This window comes from Podarcis bocagei (assembly GCF_964188305.1).
Source record: "Podarcis bocagei genome assembly, chromosome: 6".
In the NCBI taxonomy this organism is placed as follows: Eukaryota; Metazoa; Chordata; class Lepidosauria; order Squamata; family Lacertidae; genus Podarcis; species Podarcis bocagei.
Window position 1 is genome coordinate 42924468 of NC_138130.1, and position 25229 is coordinate 42949696.

The following is a 25229-nucleotide window of genomic DNA, read 5'->3' on the forward strand; positions in this document are numbered from 1 at the left end:
TACTGAGGATGACAAAACTAGACTGCAGATTACTCTCATTATAGAGATTGGGTTGTGCCATTAAGCTACCTCTATACTGGCAGGATGTCCCATAAATTACCTGGTGCTGTTTTCTATTTGTGATTTCCAAATTACACACGCAGGTTGTTTATATGCTATCCCATTCAATTTAATGCTGACAAAATTACATGCTTTGTAAAAGGCAGCGGAACAAAATAACCACTGCAGGACTGCGGATAATAATAGATTACTAAACAAGTTTTATATACTTAACTTCCTTGCCTTTATATTAACCTCTCTCTTACCATTTTATGATGCTTGTGGTTCACTTAATAACTCAATTTATTTTCGAAATATTTAATTTCCTTCTGCTATTTATTTGATGTTCTAATATTAAAAAATGAGACAACAATAATAATGTGTTTTTCTAATATAATAAGCATAGAAACAAGAATGTATTTACCCTTGTTTACTTTCTGCTCCCTGCCATTCATTTTCCACCTATAATTTAAATTCCTTTTGTTCTGTATATGATTAATGATCTTCCATTCAGAATTCATATAACATTTTGTCGTGCATTTATGTATCGCCCTGTCTTAAGCCTCTTTTGTATATTTCAGGAGTGGGGAATCTGCAGTCCTTCATACAGTGCTGGACCACAGCTCCCCATCACTCCTGACATTGGTCCTGCCGGCTGGTGCTGATGGGAGTTGGAGCCCAACAATATCTGAACAGCTGTAGGTTCCCCACACATGATATATTTAATGCCACGGTTGCTATTCAGGTATAAAACTTGTCATATCTTTCTCACTCATCTCCTTAATGCTGTACTTTACACTTTACAGGTAAAGATTATTGATGTATTCATTAGTAACACAGTCACTTCAGAATGTTTATGTTATTTTGACTGTCGTGAAATATTTAATTTTGATAAAATAAATGCTTCACATAGATTGAAGCCACTCTGAGCAAGTTTGATTAGTAACACTGCAGAGTCAGCGCAGCATTGGCATTGAGCAATCATTCCAAATTCCTGCCTAGTGATACTGTAGCCAGTCCTTGAATTTTGTAATATGTGTTAACATTCGGAACGGGAAAGGAGTTACTATGAGATTCTACAAAACCATGATCCTCAATGTATTTAATGCAGAATAAAATCCATGGAACTTGGTAGGACTTCTGTGTAAATATCCTTATGATGTGCTTTACCTGAATCATACCTTAAAGCTGGAGTGTTTCTTTCTTACTTTATAATTTATGAATAATGATTTCTTATAGATTTCATGTTTATGTCTTACTTCCCTACCTTACGGTTTTAATATTTCTATTATAGTTTAATTGCTTTTTATCTAATATCTTTCTGTGTTGTATCCATGTTTGCTTTAATTTTTTGAGCCTCCTTGAGTCCCAATACTGAAAAAAGGTGGGATATAAACAAACAAACAAATGTTAAGCAGCTCAATGAATCTTTGCTATTGGGTAGTATATAAATATTACAAATAATATAAATTTGTGTCTTTTTCAAGATTCACTGACATAAGTGATTTATACCTCTGTTTATAGAGAATCTATTGATGAATTTGCTCCCTTTGCATTATGTCTCCCCACAGTTTTATTGATATATAGGTCACATGTTGTCTTGCAGGGAAATTGTGTAAATCTGACTGAAGCTTTGACTCTCTACGAAGAACAGCTTGGTAGGCTATACTGTCCTGTGGCATTTTCAAAGGAAGTTGTATGTGTCCCTTCATACATGGAACTGTATCCTTGCTCAATAAATCATGTCTCTTGATAAGCACCATTGTATAAACCAAGTGAATAGTGAGTACGTCAAAGGGACTTCACTGCACATACTCTTCAAAAGATAAAGAGTATCTGAATAATGTAGGGAGGATTCTACTTCAAAATTTAATAACATGGATGGGTCTGATTTAAGCCCTACTCGGACAAGTCCATTTGAAATTAGTTGGCCTAAATCACTTGTGCCTAATTTCATTTCATTCAGTTGGTCTATTCACAGTTTAACTTGGTCAGATATCACCCCATAACTTTCAGAAATTCTGCTATGAGTATGTTTGTTCCTAACATGTGTAACAGGCCTTAACAAGGGCTGAATTTTTTCTTTAAAACAAGACAGCAGAAAGGACACGAAATAATACTAATTTCCATTTTTCAAAGTTCAGAATGATGCCCATGTTATTAAGACTGAAGTGAAGTGCCACAGGGTAAACTAATAGTGCTGTCCTAAAGAAAAGCAAGGTATTTCTCATCAACTTACCATGAAGTAAGGATATGTGGATTTGAAATGCTTGGAGTTTGTTTGTTCTTGTTTTAATTAACATTGATGTGAGAATTTTAATGACAATATATTATGCGACCAAAATGTATTTTTTAAGGCTTGAAGTGATGACCTGAAAGGTTGTCAATGATGGCACAGCTTCACAAGGTATCCTGCTATTGATCGTACTTCCATCAGGACAGAAGGTCATCTATCCTGAATTATGAGGGGATGGGGCTAGGTGATCTTTGCAAATGCCTTCCAACTATGAATTTAGCCATATAACTTACAAAGGATGATAAAAGTAATGCAGATTCCAATTGAAATGATGGTTTCTTCTTCCTGTTCATAATGTGACCAAAGTGCAAAATACGTATTTGATTCCTTGACAAGTTTTTAGATGGGTATTTTATACTATTTGGAAGAAGAGAACAGATGTTTGAAGTTCAAGGTCTACACGCCACACATGCTGCATGAAGTGTGTAGGGCTTGCCACATGCTACCATCTTGGCATCTTGAATCTTTAAATTATATGCTGTAGATGATCCTGAAACTTAGTCATGCTATCGATTTGTGAATTCTTTAAATGTTTTTTATTATTATTTTAATTTAAAAGCAAATGGGAAAAAATGTATATTTTGATGAGCTAGGGTGTTATTTTTTGAAAGTCAACGTAGATGAATTAGCAGCAAAGCTATAGCTGCTGAATGCACTGAACCTTTAGAATGTGATCATTTTTATTTTTTATTTTAGATCGTTGAATACCAATTTAAAAAGACAATGTTAGCATTTCAGTGTGATACCACAGAATTTTCTCTCCCTTCAGACATTAATCAGTTTAATAGTCACGGTGCTTTAAATAGACTTTAAGTGGGTTGTTTGTTAAATGATCGATGTGCTTCCATTGGAGGAATTAAGGGCAGACTTCTTCTTTCTTTCTTTTTAAGGAAACCCTCTGGCCCATTGTGGTGCTATAAAGCCACCATGATACTACTTATGGTGAATCCTTATTCTAACCCTCATGTGTCAAGATCTGTTATTTCATTTTCAGTGGGTCTTCCCAACAGGTAAATACTCAGTCTCAAATGTGTGAGGGTTCATTCAGAGGAAAGTGTGAGGGTTTCTTCGGAGGAAAAGTTCAGCACAACTAAAACGATGGGGATAAAGCCATGGTGTAATGACTGCCACATCAGAATGAACACGGATTGGGCCCAGTCTTTGGTTATAAAGGGAAAGAACTAATAGTTTCTTCATCTTCAGCAGACTAGTTTTATTCTAAAGACGTTTTCAACACACAAAAGTGAAAAAAGGCTGCATTACCTCATGCACAAAGAGATTTACAAAATACTTAACGCTGGAATAAATGCCATTGGCTTAAGAAGTCTATTAGTGAGCTGTCATTTGACAAATCAAGCTAGCCCCATTAATATTTATTATAAATAGGGAGGAATAATAGATTAAACAAATAACTGTTAGTGCTATAAACTTTGAAACTATGGCTTGGACTGTTGCTCCAGTCCTTCAGTTTCAGTATGGAAAGCTGAAATGTGTATTGAGAATTCTTTTTATTGGTCACATACCCCTTTAGTGCAAATGTTAATGAAGTGCGAAAGGTCATTGAAAAGGAAAAATTAGCCAAGTGACTTACGAAACAATGCACTGGAAGCTTCTTCACCAACCGCATCCACTTGAGTGGGAGCTGAGCTCAAGAGCACAGGCCGTGTCCCATTCGTTACAATATAGTCTGTGCAGGTGAAGTTTCTGGTAGATTGTAAGCCTGAGAGTATTTATATTTTGTGCTTCTCTATAAACAGAGTGTTTACTCCTCTTAGTTGAGCCCAGCCACATGGATCTGATGGATCTTGCGGCTAAAACATCGCTAGCCCATACACTGTATTTGCATATGCATGTTGAAATACCTATTGCATTTGTACTCCCCACCCTGTCTTCTTCTGCACATGGTGTAAAATTATATTTTTGTAAAATCTTTCTTATGTACTGGTTGATCATTCACGTATGACTTTGCTATAGGCAAATCCTTAAAATAGCTGAGAAATACAACCTTATAATTAAAACGTTCTATCCTTCTCTTAGCAGTTTCAGACTTTACAGCAAAATTACTCCCCTCCTCCCCAAAGGAAAAAATTGTGTTGTATTTCACTGTTACATTTTCTCACCACACTAGAGAAAGGGCTGCACTTGGATTGTTTTCCCCACGCTATATTATTGCAAGATGAGAATGCACCATTCCATTCTGAGAAACCGATCACTAGGGAGAATTGCTTTATGTATTTAGAAAGGAGGGCATAGTCCTTCATAGCTACATGGTTGAATTTCTGCAGTGAAGCTCAGAATTGCCAGAAACTCAGAAGGCTTTGCTGCCTTGGGGTTCTGTTGTGCTAACAAAATGGGCATATAAATAAGGTAAGTTTACAATTCATAACTCCTGAATTATTTGTCCTATAACTTAAAGCTACCTGATCAGCAATTTAATCTCTATTGACTTAAAATGATTAAAAAGTTAACTGTCTGATCTCGCCAGTGGTAAAGTGCAAACTTCCTTCAGCTCAGACAAAGTGTTCCTGTAGATTGGGAAGGAACCATTATTTAAAGCTGTCTAGTCTGAGGTCATAATTAAAACATCTAGTGCTATATTTAGAAGATTACGGTTATGAACTTCCATTGGATCAGATAGCAAACATGTCTGGAGGTTCAGACCAGCCTTTTTTTCTTACTGGCAAAAGCATATAGTTGTGTCACATTTATATCAAATTGTTTTGCCCTGCTTTTGAGTAGATTGGTAGTAGTTTAGGCAGAACCCTTCTTTCCTTTCCTTTACAATTGGACATAAAATCTTAGGGAGCTTACAGTAAACACACATGATACTTTGTGCAGAATGTCCCAACATACACCCATGGTGTGCATCAAAGAATGCTATTATTTTCAAAACCTCATTTATTGTTTTGGGATTATGCAATGCTTGTAACTTGGAAGTAATAGCCACGTTCTTAAGTAAATTGAAGAGTTTTTGTCCCATTGTCCTATATAGCTGGAGAGTGATCTTGACCTATTCATTCATTACCTAGGTTACAGAATTCTTCTAATAGCTGTACTAAAAAAAATCAACTAGATAAATATAATTTTATAGGCATTTGTGTTGTAATTGGAAAAAAGTGGTTCTACATTTTTACTTGAATTTCCCACTTTTTTGGCTTTCTGAAGAAACTTAAGAAAGAAAACTACTGGTTAAGTATGGATGGTTTTGGAGGAAGAATATGTTGACACTTCATTTTATTGTATACATAGATTTCATGAGCATAGCATTGATTTTTCTGGAGAAAGGCATATTTTAGTATTACTTCCCTGGTGCATTCTATTAGATACAGAACCAAGGTTGGTCTTAAATCTGATATGAAATGAGGATCAGGAATAGATGGGAAATTATATTGCTTGGAAAGCCAACTAATAGATGCTTCATTCTCTCAGTGAAAGGGAAACAATGGAGGGCAACTGTGTTTTGTTTTGTTTTTTTAAAATGTTTTATGTAGAATATCATAACATAGATGTGTGTGTGTGCGTTTAAAAGCAAAATGTTATAAGCTGAACATCTCTTCCCACCCCCTTTCCCTATTACTGCTTGAATAGACTGAGGAAATGTTCAAATAAAGTGTTGTCACTCTTTATTTATATATACATACATATATATATAGTTGTTGCTGTAGTGTACAGTATGAAAAATCACTTCTTTTCTTTTTGACGTGTAAGAATTGGTGCGGGGGGAATCAACCTTCAACAGATTAACTTTTTTATATATATATATATAAAATACACATGGAACAGAGTGGAACATCGGTTGTGAGTGCCTCACTACACATGCAAATCAGTCCCAAAGATGGTTGGCATGGGGTGTCTCTTAATTCTTTGCACTAAATGCTGCTTCCATCTAGTAGTGAATTTTGACTATTTAACAAAAAGAAGTTTGATACCTATTCTGACTTTGCTGAAAGAAAACTTCTGGCGTTGTATCAATTGCACTAGTAACAGTGCACATATTCAAATAAAGGTACGCTGTTATTACCTGTACTGCCTGAATTGTTAATATCTGTCAATATCAACCCTATGTGCAACTACCTATGAGTATGCTTCATTGAACGGAGTATGGCCTAAGAGTAAGCATGCAGAGGATTCTGCCATTTATTTCATATTGATTTGATGAAGTGAGGATTTGTTGTGATGGTGTGGTCACTTGACCTCCAGTTGGGCACTGCTGTTTACCGGAAGGTAGGGAATGAGGTCCATGTGGTATTAAATGTATTGGCGGAGCCAATCTGGTTCTCCCTCTAGTAAGAAACACTGCCTCGTATAATCTCAGCCCTTAATTTCACACAGAACCCTTGTGCTCCATTGACTTGGATTGCAGCCATGTTGTATTTTTACGTTTATTAAAACTTCCCATCACATCTCCCTTCTCCCGAGATAAGACCCAAATTAGAAATAAAATGAGCACCTCTCAGTGCTGTTACCTTCTGTTCATAGCTACTCTAAAATCCTGGTTTTCTCCATATGAGCAGCTATTGCTGTTTTGTCTGAGGTGGGGGAAAGTGTGTCCCCAGGGGGAGGGTTTCCAAAGGAACCAGGGAGTAAGATACTAGGGTCATTCTGTGGTACATTTTTTTCCTTTTGATATACAGGAGTATATTTGTAAATCTAGGAAGTCCCTCTGAGTGTGTAAAATCACTACTTTATTTTATGGTGGCTCCATTTTATTCACTTTCCAACTGATAGGTACTAAACCACCCAAGTTTGCTGTTGGTATAAATGTAATTGCATCATGCTACATTCTCATGCCACTGCAACCTACTTCAAGAGATACTGATTTGGACGAAAGGTGTGCAATTTTTACTAATACTTTAAAGCACAGAGATGTGGTATGCAAAGTTTAAAAGGCAGTTTAAAAGTTACTTGCCCCTTTTGGCACTGGCTTATTAATCCACAAACAATGATCCTAAGAAGTCAAGAAGCTAATTCTAAAAATATACAAGATGCTAAAATGTGCTACCAAAATTTGCAGCAGTACATAGAGTGTTTAATTGTACTGCAGTTAAACTAGTCAGATGGCTCAAGTTTTGATTGCATTGTGCAGAGTTTCAACTAGCAACACACACACACACACACTTATCTGGTTTATATTTGTGGTAAATGAGTGTTTGCTCATTTCATGTGGTGGCTATAGAAACCTATAATCTGGTTTGTTGGAAAGATGTTCAGGCTTCTGGAACGAATCGTCTGAACCCTCCCCCCCCTTTTTTTTTTGGACAGGAGGACTCAATCTTTAACAAATTGACCAGAACACTTAACAAATATGTTGTCATTTGAATAATTTTTCTAGTGTGGGGGATGTTCAGTAGTTTTGGAAGAAACCTCACATTATTTTCCTGACTGAAATTGATGCACTTGGGAGTGCATTTCATTAAGTGAATCTTGCTTATGTGTTTTCAAATTCTTGCGCCTCACACCTGTATGCTTGGCATATAGCTCCCTCCCTTCTTCTAGTACACATATATGGAAGTTTTTAATAAAAAACAACCCCAGACTATGTAAGCTGCTGCTTTATATTTATCCACAATGCAGTTACATCTCTATACTTTGTTAATATAGTAGGCTGAATTAAGTATTTTAGGATTTCAGCATTTTTAAGGCAGCCTCTTTTGTTTCCACTTTCAAATCCCCTCCCCATTTTGCAGCATTTTTAATAGTGATATAAGTAGATGGAATCCGCCTTGTGGATTTTTGAGAAGGCATGCTTCCACGTTGGTACTAACTTCAGATTGCCATTCTTTGTAGCCATATCATATTCTTCAAAGACAATGCCGAGCGCCAAGCAATCACTCAGAAGAAGAATAAAAAAATTCCTTCCAGTAGCACCTTAAAGACCAACTAAGTTAGTTCTTGGTATGAGCTTGGTATGAGCTTTCGTGTGCATGCACACTTCTTCAGATACACACTTCAGAAGTGTGCATGCACACGAAAGCTCATACCAAGAACTAACTTAGTTGGTCTTTAAGGTGCTACTGGAAGGAATTTTTTTATTTTGACTATGGCAGACCAACACGGCTACCTATCTACTACTCAGAAGAAGAATGTAAGAAGATGACAAAAACCATGTCTGATCACCGGTCTATTGTTTTCTATGTTAGCTGGCAATTGCACTCCAACTTTCTGGGTTCTTTTGCAGCCCTACTTAGGAATGCTGGGGATTGATTTGCATCGTAATAAGAGACATAGTGTAGGCATAATAGCTAGCCCTGGAGTATGACTACAATCGTCTTCCTTGCCAGTTGCTACATAGGTTCATTACCATAGAACAAATGTTCACAGGCTTCTTGTCTATATGAGTTACACCCTACAGCTTTTCAGGATGGAAACCATTCCCATTTTCAGTTATACATTCTTCTCTTTATTTGGAGACTTGACAGAATGCTGCTGTGTGGTCGTCTTGACTACAACTTCTTCCCAGCGGGAAGGTTTGTTGTTTTAATCTGCACATCAAACGGCCACAAATCACTTAGCTTATTCTAGCATTCTCATTTCTAGTGTTTGTTCAAAATGCATGGTGTGTTTATATAAATATATGAAGCTCCTTGCCCTCAAAATGTTGTTGTTTAGTCGTCTTAGTCCTGCTCGACTCTCCGTGACCCCATGAGCCAGAGCATGCCTTGGAAACACTCACTTTCATTTCAAAGCTTCTACTTTTTTATGTCTATGGAGTTTTCTTAGCAAAATACTGGAGTGGATTGCCAGTTCCTTCTCCAGGTGGATCACATTTAGTCTAAACTCTCAGCTGTGACCTGTCCGTCTTGGGTGGCCCTGCACGGCATAGCTCAGAGCTCCCTGGAGTCATTCAAGCCCCTTCGCCACGACAAGGCAGTGATCCATGAAGGAGCCTCAAAGTGTATGCATATGAATATAAACCTAAAAGAATAAGTGGGGGGAAATCCTGTTCTTTTGGCTCACTGGTTAATGGAAATCCACCCAGAGAACTATCATTGACATGGATGAGAGAGAAGGTACCATTAAGCGCCTTTCTGTGAAGATTCCAACTGCCATCAAGTCAGCTACCTAAGAAACTGGCAGAAGCTGCGCTTTCCTCCAAGCCTGGATGTTGCCAAAATCTCTGTTCCTGAATCTGATGAGAGGTTAAAAGCAAATGAGCTGTTCTTTATCACAGGCGAGAGAGTGCCTGTAACTTTTAGAACTTGTGCCTCAGCTTGCTCTTCCCTCATGATTCCTTTTTCCTGGTGTGCCATGTCTTTATAGATTGTGAGCCTGAGGGCAAGGACTGGCCCATCTTAAAACTGATTTTTGTAATGTCTCATTGGAGCCCTTTTGGCTAAAGGGCCAGGGTATGAATGCTGTAAATAATAATAAAAATCTATTTTATTCCACTTCCCTGTTGAATGTATATATTTACATTCAATCGGTTCAGAAGACATTGCTTCACCCCCCCCCCCAACCAGCGGTTTTCTTTTGTGAGTACTTTCAGATAGAAAAGTTACGGGAAGTGTCACACAAGGGCTGCCCAGGAACATAGCAATTTGGTTTACCAGGATAATTATATTTAGTTCTTTAATGTTCAGTTCTTGCGGATTTTGTGTGTGTGTGTTTAAGGAAGGCAAACATTTGGCCTCATTTATTCCATCCTGTGAGGAGGCTTTGTGGTGTTTTCAGTTAACAGTTACCTTGGCTGTAAGAGGTTCAAAATTAAAAGGTCATTTACATTCTCATTCTGAAAATGATAGTTGACACAGATTTGTACTTTCATAAATTACAAAAAGTGATAGAAAGTAATATTACATTAACCGGCACACCAGGTTTCCCACTTCTTGGTTAACGTAAGACATGAAGCTTGAAAACCTAGGCATGTTTGTTTATTTTACTACATTTGTATCCCATTTTCTGTCATGGAAGCAAAGACAGTTGTACATGAGGTGTTCATGCACCCATCCTAGCCGTGGCTAAACAGACCTACTTAGTTTCAGCAAAGTGGTGGCCTCTGTATTCAACAGGGCTTCTTCCCAGGATTACTGTACATGGAAGTTACAGCCTTAATCTGTTAACAAATATCAGTATCCTGTGGTACATTACCTGTCTCCCCCTAAATACGTAGCTGCATTGGAGTGCCAGCTGTGCTGGTCGGCATCCCTCACGAAAACTGACTTAGAATTTTCAGTAATAGATCTGACATCTACCTACCAGTTAATTATCTGTAATTTATGGGAAGTTTGTTTTAAAAAGGTGGTGGGTATTACAGTGTAGAGGCCACCACTCTGAGAGCACTGCTTTGCTCCAAGCATCTTGAAGAAAAGGATTTTAAGCAGGCCTCTACCTGAAGACTCTTAAAAGTGCAAGTGTTCCTGTGTAGATGAGCAAGACCTGGCTCAATTCAGACTCTGGGCCTCAATAAATCAAAATGAACAGTGAGCTAATAGTAAGCCCATGCTGTTTGTGGAGAGTTGACTTTTTATGTTCCTACCTATTTGTGGGCAAAACCAGAGGTGCCCCAAAGCCATTTTCCATACTGCCTACATTTCTAGTATGCAGCCAATGTCAAAAGGTGAAGAAAGCAACAAAGTGTTACTACCAAACTCTTAAAATGTAGTCTGCTTGTTGTAATTTACAGCCTTCTGTCTTGGTCTTCAGAGTTACCTATCGCATCTTGATATATATGCTTGTTTCGGGACCTCTTCTTCCAAACACAGGTATACTTTGGACCGCAATTTAAAGTTTACAGCATGAAGTGTGCTTTCTCATATCAATCATTTCCTGAATTTGGCCATCAGGCATCATCAAGATTCATTAGGCATCTAATGTTTTGTTCTGTACATAGGGATGGGCAGATCTGGTCATTTCACTTACCTATTATTTTCCAAAATTAAGTTCTTCACATTTCTGTAGCAGTTTGCAATTTAAAAAAACCTACGAAGGCTAGAAACTTGATGTAAAACAAACCTCAGAGTTTAAGCAGCCACATGATATGTAAGGCATGTGGACATAATTTGACAAAGCTCACACTGTAAGTTCCCTGTTGGACTATATCTGCTTTCAGTGTGGGCAATATGCCATATATAATAATCTGCTCCACCGCACTATAAATGAGATGGGCCACAGAAGCTCCCTTGACCTCAAACTTTTGGGCCTCAACTTAAGCTTGATACCCTATATTTAAAAATCCTGACTTACAGAGAGACAAACATCGGTATGCAGCCTGTAGTAATCAACCTATGTTTTTCAGCAGAAAGAAACACATCAACATTGAACAACTGGCTTTTTGTCAAGGTATGTTACTATGTATAAAAAAAGCAATGCCTTCCACAGTTTCAACAAAAGGTGAGTTCTGCAAAGGAAAGGCAAGAAGGCTGGCGCCTTATCCTCTTAATCCATATATTCCCATAGGGAAGTTGTGTCAGTGTTAAATTCCCACAAGTAACACACACATCTCCAGCTTTCATTGTGCTCTAAATGTGGAGTTTAAAATAATGCAGATAGTATTTTGTGCTGGACTTCAGAATTAGGAACAGGGAAACAGCTGTATATGTCTATGAAATGGAATGGAATGCGGTAAATGCAGTTGACACTTTTTAAATTTTAGTTGCATGCTCACAATAGCTCCTGTTGACCAGCATTTTTTTTTTTTTACATCTAATACTGAGGAAGTGAAATACTGTCCAGGCTACATCAGAGGGAGAGGGTGTACTATAGTGAGAATCTCTTTGATTGCAACATTAACCTCTTGGCATTCAAGAGTTCTTGAAGATGCTGATTCTCCCAGTGCCCCAAGAAACCTGTTAAGAAGCTGTCAGAAATTGCCTTATTGCACTGGAAGATTCAGGACATTCATATTTTATTAATAACTTCACTGTCTTTCAACCTGAGAGATCTCCAGATCATTTTACACACAATGGGCTGCTCCTCATCAGAAGTTTTATTAGGCTTACCTGTGATGAGATTTGAAATTGTGATGTGGGTCCAGTGTCGCTCATTCCACTGCCATCATGGAAGATGAAGATGAGGCTGCTCATGCCTTGTTCCTCACTCCCACCCCTCCCATGGTCAGGTTTCTGGTTGCTCATATGCTACGAGCCAGTGTGGTGTAGTGGTTAAGAGCGGTAGTCACGTAATCTGGGGAACCGGGTTCGCGTCTCCGCTCCTCCACATGCAGCTGCTGGGTGACCTTGGGCCAGTCACACTTCTTTGAAGTCTCTCAGCCCCACTCACCTCACAGAGTGTTTGTTGTGGGGGAGGAAGGAAAAGGAGATTGTTAGCCGCTTTGAGACTCCTGAAGGGGAGTGAAAGGCGGGATATCAAATCCAAACTCTTCTTCTTCTTCTTCTTCTTCTTCTTCTTCTTCTTCTTCTTCTTCTTCTTCTTCTTCTACGTCCACCAGCATGTGTGTGCTGTTGTTTAGTGCCACACTGGTACAAGTAAGACTTCACCCATCCTTGATTTGAAAATGGATGAGGGTGCTGATCTGGTGTGCGCTACTGAGACCTTTGTGGGTGAGCTGGGAAGAGTTGATCTGTCCTAGCTGTGTCTGCTCAGATATTCAGTACAGCATCAGCAGAGGCTGCAGGCACCAGGGGCGGGGAAAGATTTGCTGTGCAATTGTTTTTATATACACAGTTTTATATACCTTTGTACTGTATTGTGAAATCATCGTTGGATGTTTCACAGGTTTCCAGACCCTTTATCATCCTGGTCACCTTCCTCTGCACATGTTTCAGCTTGTTAATATCCTCCTTAAAGCGTTGAGCCCAGAACTGGACACAGTACTGGAGGTGTAGTCTAACCAAGGTGGAATAGAGCAGGACTATTACTTCCTTTGATCTGGACACTACTTCTGTGGATGCAGCCTAGAACAGCATTTGCTTTCTTCTTTTGCTGCATCCTACTGTTGACTCTGATAAACTTGTGGTCTACTAAGTCCCCTAGATTATAGAATCATAGATCCTTTTCACTTTTCATATGATCCTTTTCACATGTACTACTAGCAATCTTGGTGTCCCTCATCCTATATCTGTGCAGCTGGTTCTTCATGCCCAAGTGTAGAACGTGACATTTGTCCCTATTGCAATTCATTTTGTTAGTTTGGGCCCAGTTCTCCAGTCTGTTAGTCATCTTGAATCCTGAGTCTGACTTCTGTGGCACTACCTAGCCCTCCCAATTTGGTGTCATTTGATGAGCAGCCCTCAATTCTTTCGTCCAAGTTGTTAATAAAGACACTGAACAACAACAGGCCCAGGGTAGAACCCCACTTGTCCCTTCCTTTCAGGATGATGAGGAACCATTAGTGAGCACTCTGAATTTGGTCAGTTACAAATTCACCTAACCATAACCTTGTCCAGCCCGCATTTTACGAGCTCCGCAGGAATATAATGAGGGACTTTGTCAAAACCCTTAAATGGAAGTCAAGATACACTACATCCATAGCATTCCTGAGCCATCAAGCTTGTATCTCCATTTTAAAAAAGAAAGAAATGAGGTTCATCTGGCATGACTTGTTTTTGAGAAACCCATGCTTGGTCTTGGTAATCACAGCGTCCATTTCTATGTTCCTGTAGCCCAGCTGATTAACATCTGTTCTAGAACCTTTCCTGGTATCAATGTCAAGCTGACCAGTCAGTAGTTTTCGGGATCTTCTTTTCTCCACTTTTTGAAGATGGGGACAACATTTGCTCACCTCTAGGCTGCAGGGACCTCTCCTGTTCTCCAAGAATTCTCAAAGATTATAAGAGGTGTTGAGGGGACCTCTGCAAGCTACTTTAGTATCCTTGCATGCAGCTCATCAGATCCTGGAGATTTGAATTAATTTAAAGTAGCTAGGTGTTTCCTTAACACATCTTTTCATATCTTGGGCTGCAACTTCCTCCTTGCATCCTTAATTCTGTTATCACAAAATTGGACACTGCTTTCCTTTTGGCTGAAGACAGGTGCAAAGTAGGTGCTTGGCAGTTCTGCCCTCTCTCTGCCACCCAATAGCCTATTTCCATCTTCTCCACACAGAGAACCTACAATTTGTTCTTCCTCTTGCTTCGAACATAGCTGAGGAAACCTTTTATTATGTGCCTTGAATATTTCTCCTTTAAGAAACTCCCATCTATCTTGGACTCCCTTCTCTTTGAATATTTAGCCTGAGCAAACTCCGGCAACATTTAGCCTTTCTGAAACAAGGGTGGTGGTGGTTTGAGTTAATGCTATGTGTGACAGCTAATTGTGGCAAGTAATGGTGTCCACAGAAGCAAGTGCCTTCAGATAGACAACTGCTTAATGCAGCTGGCACTGATACAATGTGTCTGTCTTAATGAAGTTGGAGTATTCAAACATGAATTATATGATGCTATGTGATGCCACGGAAACACCTTTCCCAGTATAAGCCAATTTAGTGGCAGACAAGGATGCACATTGCCATGTGACATAATGTTTAACTTTTTCAGTTTTTCAACCCAATAGTATATTTCTGGATACTGTGAAAGCAAAGCAGTTTCACTGGAATTCTGTAGAAAAAGGAAAAATAAAAAAGGAAAGGAAAAATGTAGAAATTTGTGCATCTAAGGGCAGGTAGGTTTACACTGGCAAATACAGAAAGGAACAGAGCAGAAAGATGTAACTAGTTATTGCAAGAGGATCAAAGGTGGTGTGAAAACAGAGGTCAGCTACTGCCTGTAAGAACTTCAGCCAATGAAACATGGCGAAATGTTCTGACTGAAGTCATTCTGTGTTTTTAACTATCCTTTTCAGAAAAAGGCTCAGGGAGAGGACAATGGCAGATCTTGGCAGGAGCAGACTTAGAATTTGGAGCCAAAGTTGAGTTTCACAATCTGCTGTCAGTTCCAGGACTCAGTCCTGGAATCTATATATAAGATGGAAAACACTGTAGTGTAGAAAACACTTCTGAGCATATGCAATTTTCTCACTGGTGAAGAACAGCAGTTCTTTCTTTGTAAATATGAGGTTAAGGACATAACAGATTTGGAGATAGATAACAGATTAGGAGATAGCAAATTTAGACTGCAACCATAAAAAACCAATCACACTAAACTCACTGGACCTTACTTCAGACTTAAGTATTTCTGAAGGCAGTAAAATTTAATCCTGGAAATTTTAAACACTCTCCATTACAAAGGAGCCAATTCCAGATTTCACTCTTTAAAATGTGAAATCTATATATTTGGATTCCAAACACAGGGATTTCACATTTTAAAAGGTTCAGTCTGATTAAAACTGATTCTAGAAGACCAGATCCACTCCAGAGTTAGAGCATATATGCACAATGCCCTCCTCATGGACCAAACCCAGTTATTTAATGTTTCTCACCCTCACAGTCTGCCTGCCTGCCTGCCTGCCTGCTGCTCATCTCAGCTTTCCTCCTCAAAACGAAGGACTATGTTTGGACAGAGCTTACAAAAGCACCACAGTCCCTGAAATATAACTTTCCCATGTCTTTAAAACCCTTCTGTAGGCTGTTTTAATAACTGCTTTGCCTTCACTTAAGCATGACTCTGATGCTTGGCACTTGGTGTCGTACACAAACATCCCAAAATAAAAATGCTACAAGATATCCCAGGAACTCCTCAGGAGCTTTAAAAGGAGATTTGCGCTTGGGGACCAGATGTCTTTTCTTCAATGAAGACAAATGGTGTGACTAGGCTGAAAAGGAACCACCATCAGCACATAATGAGATTTCTTAAATAGGTGCAAGGAAACTTTCCTGTCAACGTAGTGCCTGAAAAACTTTGTCAGATGTCCAGTTCCTGATTGGAAGATTTTTTTTTATGTTTTAATTGCTGGAAGTTGGAATAGTTAAGCCATCTGTTTGGGCAACGTTGTGAAATGTTTATGTCTTGAACTGCTGATAAAAGTGGTCTGCTTGCAAACAGTGAGTGCAATAAATTAAATTGTCCCTGCCTGTCTTTCCAAGTCTTGGTCAGAGAAGAAACTCAAGGCTGCATTTTATGTGGTTCTCCTCCTCACCCCCACCCCGTTTTGGGAAGAGTGAGAGACTTGGAAATGTGTCCTGACAGTAACATTACTTATACGAAATAAGAGCAATTGGGGAAAGGGCACCCATGGATGGGACTTCTCTGTGAATGAACAGGAACGAGCCGCAGCAGAAAGAAAAGCAGACCTTCTTTCAGAGAGCTTTGCAAGTCCAACGTGATGGAAGGCGAGGCAGCAGGGGGTTCGATGCCAGCCGGCAAGAAAGCAGCCAGCAAACCGATGCGGATAGCCCTTGGCGTGTTCGTGACCAGCACGGTCGCGCTTGGCACTGCGCTTTTCCTGGGTAAGTGTCAAAAAAACTGTGGCAGCATAAAATGAAAGTTTTGCAAGGCTCTTTAAAAATAACCCTGGCTACAACAGCTTTGCCACTTGTATTCGGTTTGCTTAACTATGCTAATCACATTTTAATGTTCCTTCACTCCCACTGCTATTCAGTTGAAACGATGAATGAGCTTTTTGTTGGTGGAGGGTCTTGGCTCTATGTGAAGGACTACCTAAGAGGATTCAAAGGTCCTGAAGTTACTATCCTGTTGTTCTAGGATTCTGCAGAAATTGCAAATTAAGTTAACACTTTCCATTTTTAGTATTTGGAGATTCACTAGAAGTACATTTCATGCACCCCCCCCCAACTCACCAGCTGACTGGGAAATATCAAAGGTGGCTGTGAAAACATGTTAAAAAGCAATGTAAAATCAGAAACCTGCAGATTAAACACACACACACACAAAATTCTAAGTTGGTATGAACAACTGGCTGGATCCAAAAGACAGCCACTAAGTCACGATATCTCTCAAGTTGTGGTGATTAACATACGGCTTCTGAATAAATACTGCTAATAGCTTATGTGTCTTTCAAAGATTGAATTTCATGCATGTACTTTTTGCGGGGGCCTTTTTAGGGAGTCCTTCCATTTGACTTTCAATGCAACGATGGCTAAGTCTGCTGTCCTATACCCACTTTCCTAGAAGTAAGCCTCATTGGATTCAGTGAAGCTTCCAAGTAGAGATTGCATGGTAAACGTTCCACTGGTGTTGGACAGTCCACAAAGATACCATTAAAAGAGTAATAGATGAATTGTGGAGTCTTTAAAGAGGTGGGGAAATAATCTCTTCATCAGATGCTTTAACTAAATCTGAAAGAGCTGAAAGACATATATTTCCTACCCAATACAATATCTTGTTGCTGTGATGAAAAACTTGTACTGAATTACTGCATGATCGTCATTGCCAAGATCCATTTACTGAATGATTTATTCAAAATATTGTGGTCAAAGGGGTTGCAAAGAGTAAGGTAATGCAGTGGCCATGTCTACATATTCAAAATTAATCTCTATAGGGATTCTTGGAACTGTAAGACTATGAGGGGAGGAGGGGAGGATATCTAACAGAGAATTCGAAGTACCTTTATTATGATTTCCATGGTCATGACAGTTAAACTAGCACAGGACCTGATACAAGGTTGTAGCATAGATCTATGCCTAATGAAAATATATTGTTCTTTGTATCTATTGTATAATCCCAGTGGATTGAAAAAGACTACAGCGCCCACCTAGGCATTTCCTCAGTAGTAAGTCCTGCTGAATTCAATGGGGGCTTACTCTCAGGTAGGTGTGGACAGGATTGCAACCCACTGAACAGAAAATGATTTTCCTTACTGAGTGCCTTTAACAGAATATCCCAGTCTATAGATTATTGTCTGGGTATATATATTCTACACACACAGGAGATAAAAATTAAAACTTAATTTTGCAATGGAATTATGCATTCTTTTTTAAAGCTTTGCGTGCTTTAATCTGCCTTCCAAAGAGACTCTATTATATGTTTTTTTTCCCCAAACCTGATGGAGAGGACAAAAAAACAAAGCGAAGTTCTATGGTTTAGAGTCAGCCTCTAGGGTCACAGGAACAGGAGACAGGCAGCCAGCTCCCTGTAGTAATCCCACCCCCACAAGAACACACTATGCAGAACCATTTTCCTTTATGACTTTTTTCAGCCACACTGTGCAAGGTTTCTCCAGAACATTCTTTAAACACCATTACTATGCAAAATCTCAGATTGACTCTTGGATGCACTCAGTACACACAGTCCCCAACTTCTGTACAACTTTCAGAGCCCAGTACTGCAAATATATACAAACATATATATATTCTTCACATGCACAGCAATTTACTTGAAAGCATTTTTTTCCATGTATGCATTTTTTATAATTGTTTATAGGGCTCATGGATAACACAAGCTCTAACAACAGCTAAAGAGCAAAGTAATGGGATGGAATGAATATGGGGCAAACTCTATATTGTATGCACGTTGTAATAACAAAAACGTTTTTTGAAAAATGGAAATTTGTTTTGGGAGGCTGAGTGACAAAGAAAGGGAAGTTTAATAGGACTGTGCTTGTCCGTCTCCTGATACAATTTGGGACCCGATTCTGCACTTTAGAGCAGCCCTGATCCAACCTGGGATGATCTAAGCCTGATGCAACACAGGTCCAGAGAATTGTGGGCCTCACAATGTTTAATCAGGATTTTAAACCTTAAGGGTGGAATGAATGCCACACTATGGTGAATGACTGGTCAATGCAAACATTGCAGCTGGAACTATCCCACCTTCCCTTCCCTTCTGCACTGTTCTCGGTTATTCCCAGACAGCCCACCAGCCGCCAGTTATGGGGGGGGGCACAAGGGGAGGAGAGGGGAGAAAGCCCCATTGTGCAAGCAGTTGTCCTTGGACAGGGCTTCCACTCATGGGGCTTGTGTTAGGTCAGGCATGGCCAAACTTCTCCCTCCCGCTGTTTTGGGACTACAACTCCCATCATCCCTAGCTAACAGGACCAGTGGTCAGGGATGATGGGAATTGTAGTCCCAAAACAGCGGGAGGGCCAAGTTTGGCCATGCCTGTGTTAGGTGAATCCCACCCTAATTAAGCATGTGGGGAGGAGCGTAAGGGAGGAGGAGATGCACCCTTTCTCTCCTCTCCTTGCTGTCCAACCATCCTCCCTTTTGACAGCGCCAGATCACTCCAGGTGGACCCAGTCTAACCTGAGCCTGCTCAAACCCACCCTGGCTGAATCACGGTCCACCCCAAATTGACTTGGTTTGGTTTGGGTTCAAGGATTCAGTCATTCTGGTTGCACATCCCTAATGCTTCACACTTTTCCCACCCCAAATCACTCTGTTCAAACTGCTTTTTTCTCTGCAGAAATCCAACAATCTTCTGGAATTACCTAACCACTACCTTTGCCATTTCTTCTTCTCAAAATTGTAGCACCCTAATTTTTTAAAAAAACTTGTGTGCTTTGTTACCATTTATATTATGTTTTTAATTCACTGCATCCCCGTAAGCTCAGAGCAGAGAGCTTCTCTTTGAGGAGCAAAATTTGTCAGTAATAAAACATTTGAATATATGCATTTTTTAAATAGCCATAAAAATCAAGTCCTGTTCATCCTTGGCAGCTAGATACAGTGGTACCTCGGTTTACGAACTTAATCAGTTCCAGAAGTCCGTTCTTAAACCAAAGTCGTTCTTAAACCGAGGCACGCTTTCCCTAATGAGGCCTTCCGCCGCCGGTGCCCTTCCACCGTTCAGATTCCGTTCTTAGACAGAGGTCAAGTTCACAAACTGGGACACTACTTCCGGTTTTGCAGAGTTTGTAAACCGACTAGTTAGTAAACAGGGCTGTTCTTAAACTGAAGTACCACTGTAGTTGGTAAAGCAGAAGGATCTTTCAGAACTTAGAGAAGTCAGAAAGTACATTCTCAGGAACCATTCTCATGGCTGTGATATTTAGCAGTTACATCATTTGTATACAAATAGCTATGTGCAGCCCATAAAGTGTTTGGGCAATAAAACAGATTGTGTGCATTCCATTAAGTGGATAAAGGACTAATCTCTGTTCCCTGTGTGACAGTGTTGGATCCAGATTAGTCACGCTTAGCGGAGTCTCAAGGGAATGAATGGTTCTCATGTTATTCATAGTGAACTTGTCTCACTTATTTCAGCAGGTCCAATCTAAGGGAAGTGTAGTTTGTTAAGGGTGCTGAAAGTTGTTAGGAGGCTCCTCTTCCCCTCCCAGAGTTCCTTGGGAAGAGGAACTGATTGTTAAGCCAACTGTCAGGACCCTCAATAAACTACACTTCCTAGAATTATTTAAGGGAAGCCATGACTGTTTAAAGTGGTATGATACTACTTTAATTGTATAGTGCAGCTGTGGCTTAAGCTTGGGGCCAACACATAATGTTTACATAGTAAAGGAATGAATACATTTTAGTTCTCTCACTCATTGGTCTTCATAATTTATGAACCATCCCTAATAGTGAAAGAATTAGCACGTTTGAAGCAAAATCTTTCCAAGCATACTAATTATTTTTCTCAAACTAACATTGCTTCAGATCTCTAACAGCTTGATTTACCTTCTTGAGATCATTTCTGCTCTTCCTGTTAGCAACTGGGGGCCAGATTCATCATTGTGGAACTATATCGGTTCATCTACCAGTGTGGTGAGACGCACAGGAGACAACGCCATCTCTCTCCAGTCCTCCTTTGCTAGAGTGGCCTTAGAGAGTCCTCAGGAAGGCTGTCTGTGAATGGCTAATCATTCTGCTCTCTTTGTATCAGCCTTTGGAGAAAAAAATAGCGAATGGCAGGTAAAACGTAAGCATCTGTCTCTTTGGCATGCTGGCTAGCAATCTGATTCAGGACTGATTCCTATATTACGTTGGTGGTGTGTTGTTGTGGCTGAAAAGATAAACAGTGTGGGTGCTGTTCCCTGCGCTGTTTGACAAATGGCACCCGTTTGTTTTCTTTCTGGCAACCATTGATGCTGCCAGTGTAACCTGAGCATTGTCTAATACTTTTTGACTTACTATTGCATGTGTTGACCAAGGATGCTGGAATTTTTCTTATGTACTTGCATGGTTTCCTTTGCTTTTTGCATTAGTGTTTGGTCCTTTGGATCTCAGCCGCTTCCTGCATGCTTCCTCCTTTCGCCTTTCCAGCACCAGAGCTCCAATGTCGGTTGGGTCAGAGCTTCAGAGGAACCAGGGGCTTTGGAGAGGTAGGCTGTGACACTGGAGCTCCCTCTCTGGCACTGAAGCTTTATTTCCAGCTTCGGAGATGATGATCTAATTGATCCTCGGGTCCCTAGGACACCCTCCCAGGGGCCATCAGATTGAACCCTGAGTCAATATATTTGCCCAACAACTATTGTTAATCTATGTAATATTTTCCTTTTTGCAGTTAGCCAAGATCTTATAAAATTTCATCCTAAGCAACAATACTGCTTGACTTCCGAATGCATCGAAGCTGGTAAGTGGCGTATGTTCTTTTTTTGTATTGTACTCAAAGCACATTGGTATGGAGAAACATTGAATGCTTATGTGCTCTAGTAGCTTTAATAAACTGTCTTGTGCTTTGAAAATCAACATCTAAGTAAGCCATTTATGTTAAATCAGCAATGCCGAGACCATTAGCAGAGTTCTGATGGATCAAACCAAAGGTTTCTCTAATTCAGAATTGTGTTTCCCACAGGGATTCCAAGCCAGGTTGTTTTGGGAAGACCACAAGGCTGTAGCTCTAGCTATGGAGTTAGAGATATTGCCTGGTGGGCAAAGGCCTAATGAAGATGCCCTAATGAAGTGCTTCAGGCCTAACTAGATGAAATCTCTGATAGGATCTTCTGGAGTCTTATTTCTTTGGTTAAAAGCAGCCAAGGGGCCCCAGTTTGGATTGGGGCATAGCTCTGGGAGACAGTAGGGTTTTATGAACCTAGGAAGCTGCACTGAGTCAGACCACTGGCCCATCTAACCCAGTATTGCCAGAGTTGCAGTAGGTCTCCAGGATTTCAGACAGGAGTCTCTCCCAGCTATACCTGGAGATGCCAGGGGCTGAACCCAGGACAATTCTGCTTGCAAACCAGATGCTGACCCACTGAGCTGCGGCCCTTTCTCCCCAGGCTATTTACCATACTTAAATCTTCCACTGAAGCTGGTGGAAGAGAGAAGCAACATGGAGGAGGCAAAAGACAGATACAATATGAGCATTTGCCTTCTGCTCCTCCAAGGCTTACAAGAGCTTCAGAAAGTGGGGGTGATTTCCATTGCTAACCCTGGAGCCCTGATCAAAAATAGGAGGCATCAGGGCTGCTTTTTAATTAAAGAAAAAAGGCTATGGTCACAGCCACACATTTAAAGCACTCTTATGTGACTTTAACAGTCATGGGTTCCCCCAAAGAATCCTGGCAACTGAAGTTTTCTAATGGTGCTGGGAATGGGAGCTGTGTGAGGTGTCTTCTAATGATTGTCAGCCAGGATACTTTGGGGTGGTCACGGCTGTTAAAGTGGTAAAAGAGAGCTTTAGAGCTATGGTGCGGAGATGACCAGATCTTCCCCAACTCTTAATACAGCTTTCAGAATTTCTGCCTCAGATTGCCTACTTGAGAGAAAATCAACAGCATGTTCATGGAATCTGGAGGCAACGGGAATTAGTGAGGCTGTTTGGGATTTAGATGGTGATGTGGTCAAGGGAAGGCTTTTTTCAGAATGGAGGAGACAGTGGTATGTTTGAACACAGCAGGGAAGGAGCCAGAGGAACCAGGTAGGTAGAAGGATGGGGAGAAATCAAAGCAGGGAGGTGGTAACTAGGAGGGAAACCACAGGGTTTTTCCCTCTCTTTAGTACAGTAATGTGTAACACCTGAATAAGTTTTTGTTAAATTATGTGACTCTTTTCAGCTGCTGCAATCAGAAGCAAATTAAATACATCTGTGGATCCCTGTGATGATTTCTTTCGGTTTGCCTGTGAAGGGTGGATACAGAATAACCCAATTCCTGAAGATTCATCAAATTATGGAATCTATCCATGGCTGAGGCACAATGTGGACCTCAAGTTGAAAGGTAGGTGACTCCTTTCTTGAAAGCTTCCTGCACTTCCTTATCCTTGTTGTTGTTGTTGCTGCTTACCTTCAGCTTGTATAGGGTATTCCTTGATAAAAATGCACTTGGGTGAAAATAAGAGGATATCAGAGCTGGTCATTGTATAAAATAGAAAAAAACACACAAATAGGACTAGGCATGGCCAATAATCTGCCTGAAAACTCAAATGCTATTTCCAGGCATGGGGAATAGAGTTATGCAGTGCTCCCCCCCCCCTAAAAAATGTTTAGGAGTACTCTCATTTTGGCTCAAGAAAATCACCATTTTATAGTTCAAATCAGAAAAAATAAATACAGCAAATGGACAAAAGTACAAAGATTCACAAAATGTTTAGGGGTATGCGTACCCCTGCATACCCCCAGAAAAAAAATCACTGGAATTATGCATGCAAGTTTCACTCCCAATGTCCCCATAGGTATTGCCCTACATGCTTAGTTTCTGATCTTCTCCACGTTGAGCTGGGATGGTCTTTAGGAGACTTTTCCTTGCATTGACTTAAATGAAAGTTGGAATACTCTGAATGATCTGAGACCATTCTTTATCAGGGTTCCCAGTTGTGTGGAAGTGTCTAGTCACGTTCAAGCAAATACAAGAAACAGCCCACTGCAGGCCTAGCCAGCACGGCAAAGGGAAGTTCAAGGACTACAATGGGTTACCCACACTTTGACCATTTGCATGTTCAGGTGCTTGAAAACACCTATTTCATCCGCCTTCCTTCCTATATGACACAAAATGACAAAATGAATGGCTATGGTCCATCAGTATATGTGCTACATTCAACCACTATACCATTCTGGCTTTCTAATAGGTGAATGTTTATCTTGGAGCAGGGCAAGTGCCCCTACCCTGACTTTTGGAGGGAAACAATATTTATTTAATTTGTTTGGGAAAACCACTTGTATGCCATACAAAGTTGGAGGCAGCAATGCTTCTGGTTTCTGGAAATCACTCGAGGGGAGAGTGCTCCTGCAGTGGTGTAGGAAGAGGTGTGCGGTGGGTGTGGGAGTTATTCCCCCCCCACTCATATTTTTCCCATTTTGTGATGACACTGGGGGCGGACTACACCCACCGCACCTCCCTTCCTACACCACTGCATCCCTGGTCTCAGTATTGTGAAAGAATCACAACATTTAACTGAGAGAGTGGTGCAAGTTTTGAGAACTGTGTGGTGTCTATCCTTTCATAATTTTTCTTCAGCTTGTTTATTTGAAATGTGAGTATTTTAGCAGACAGGTCAAATCTAGGTGTTTAGGTGTTCAATTATCTGTCACCAAGAGAACTGTTTTGAGGAATGTCTGCATGTTTGGAGGAAAAAATAGCCTGGGGTGGAAGTGTGTAGGAAGCAAGATATTTTCATTTGGATGTTCTTTTCTTTATGTTGGATTTTACTGCAAAACCATCTCAGTGGGCAGCCACACAGAACCGCAGAGGAAAGGGAAAGGAAAAAAAACATTACTCTTATTTTTAAGCAGCAATGTCAGGCTTCTATGATGAGAATGACATTTAACAACGGAACAAAAAAAAATGGGCAATTATTAATGACAATATAATAGATGGCATTTACCATAGGGCATTGCCTATGCAGAGCCATTCCCACTCTGAGGACATATCATATGCAAATGAGGGCCAAACTAGACCAGGCTGGCACCAGGGGATGGAATTACTGGGCTCAGCAGGGCCCCACTTCTAGAGGCTGAAACGCTTGGGGCCTGCTCCTGGCTGCCGCTGCCTGTTCCCTCTCTGTGCAAGTGAGCAGTGAGCGGAGAACAAACAAGAAGGACTCTGCTTACCTTGTTGTCTCTGTCTGGGTGCCTTTGTGGAATGGGCCCACGCAGAAAACACAAATGGGGAGCATGAGGAAGGTGGGCCTGCACTAGGGAGGAGCATCTTGCGCAAGGACTTCCTAGAATTCTGGAGCTGGAACTAATGTGAGACCTAATGGGGCAGACTTCTACATTGCTACTATTGA

At 40.3% G+C, this 25229-nt stretch overlaps 2 protein-coding genes across 10 annotated transcripts in view; both read left to right on the top strand.

Annotated features, from left to right (window-relative positions):
• SMS (spermine synthase) overlaps window positions 1–6361 on the top strand; it is a 47484-nt gene extending 41123 nt beyond the window's left edge. For all 3 annotated transcript variants that reach the window (XM_081199459.1, XM_081199460.1, XM_081199461.1), the window contains exons 10-11: window positions 1646–1761; window positions 2679–6361. In XM_081199459.1, the coding sequence (XP_081055585.1) occupies window positions 1646–1761; window positions 2679–2721 (159 nt within the window). In that variant the 3' untranslated portion in view covers window positions 2722–6361. The remainder of the gene's footprint in view (window positions 1–1645; window positions 1762–2678) is intronic.
• A 2050-nt stretch (window positions 6362–8411) lies between these two features.
• Window positions 8412–25229, top strand: part of PHEX (phosphate regulating endopeptidase X-linked) — a gene marked incomplete at its 5' end in the record, with an annotated part of 99738 nt that continues 82920 nt past the window's right edge. Inside the window, 6 exons of one of the 7 annotated variants that reach the window (XM_081199421.1) lie at window positions 8412–8802; window positions 11571–11614; window positions 16431–16616; window positions 21269–21385; window positions 21568–21636; window positions 23060–23221. In XM_081199421.1, coding sequence (XP_081055547.1) covers window positions 8756–8802; window positions 11571–11614; window positions 16431–16616; window positions 21269–21385; window positions 21568–21636; window positions 23060–23221 — 625 coding nt within the window. Of the gene's footprint in view, window positions 9507–11559; window positions 11615–16430; window positions 16617–21268; window positions 21386–21567; window positions 21637–23059; window positions 23222–25229 lie in introns of those variants that run through there. The other 6 variants (XM_081199425.1, XM_081199424.1, XM_081199427.1 and 3 more) reach the window with 6 other exon arrangements.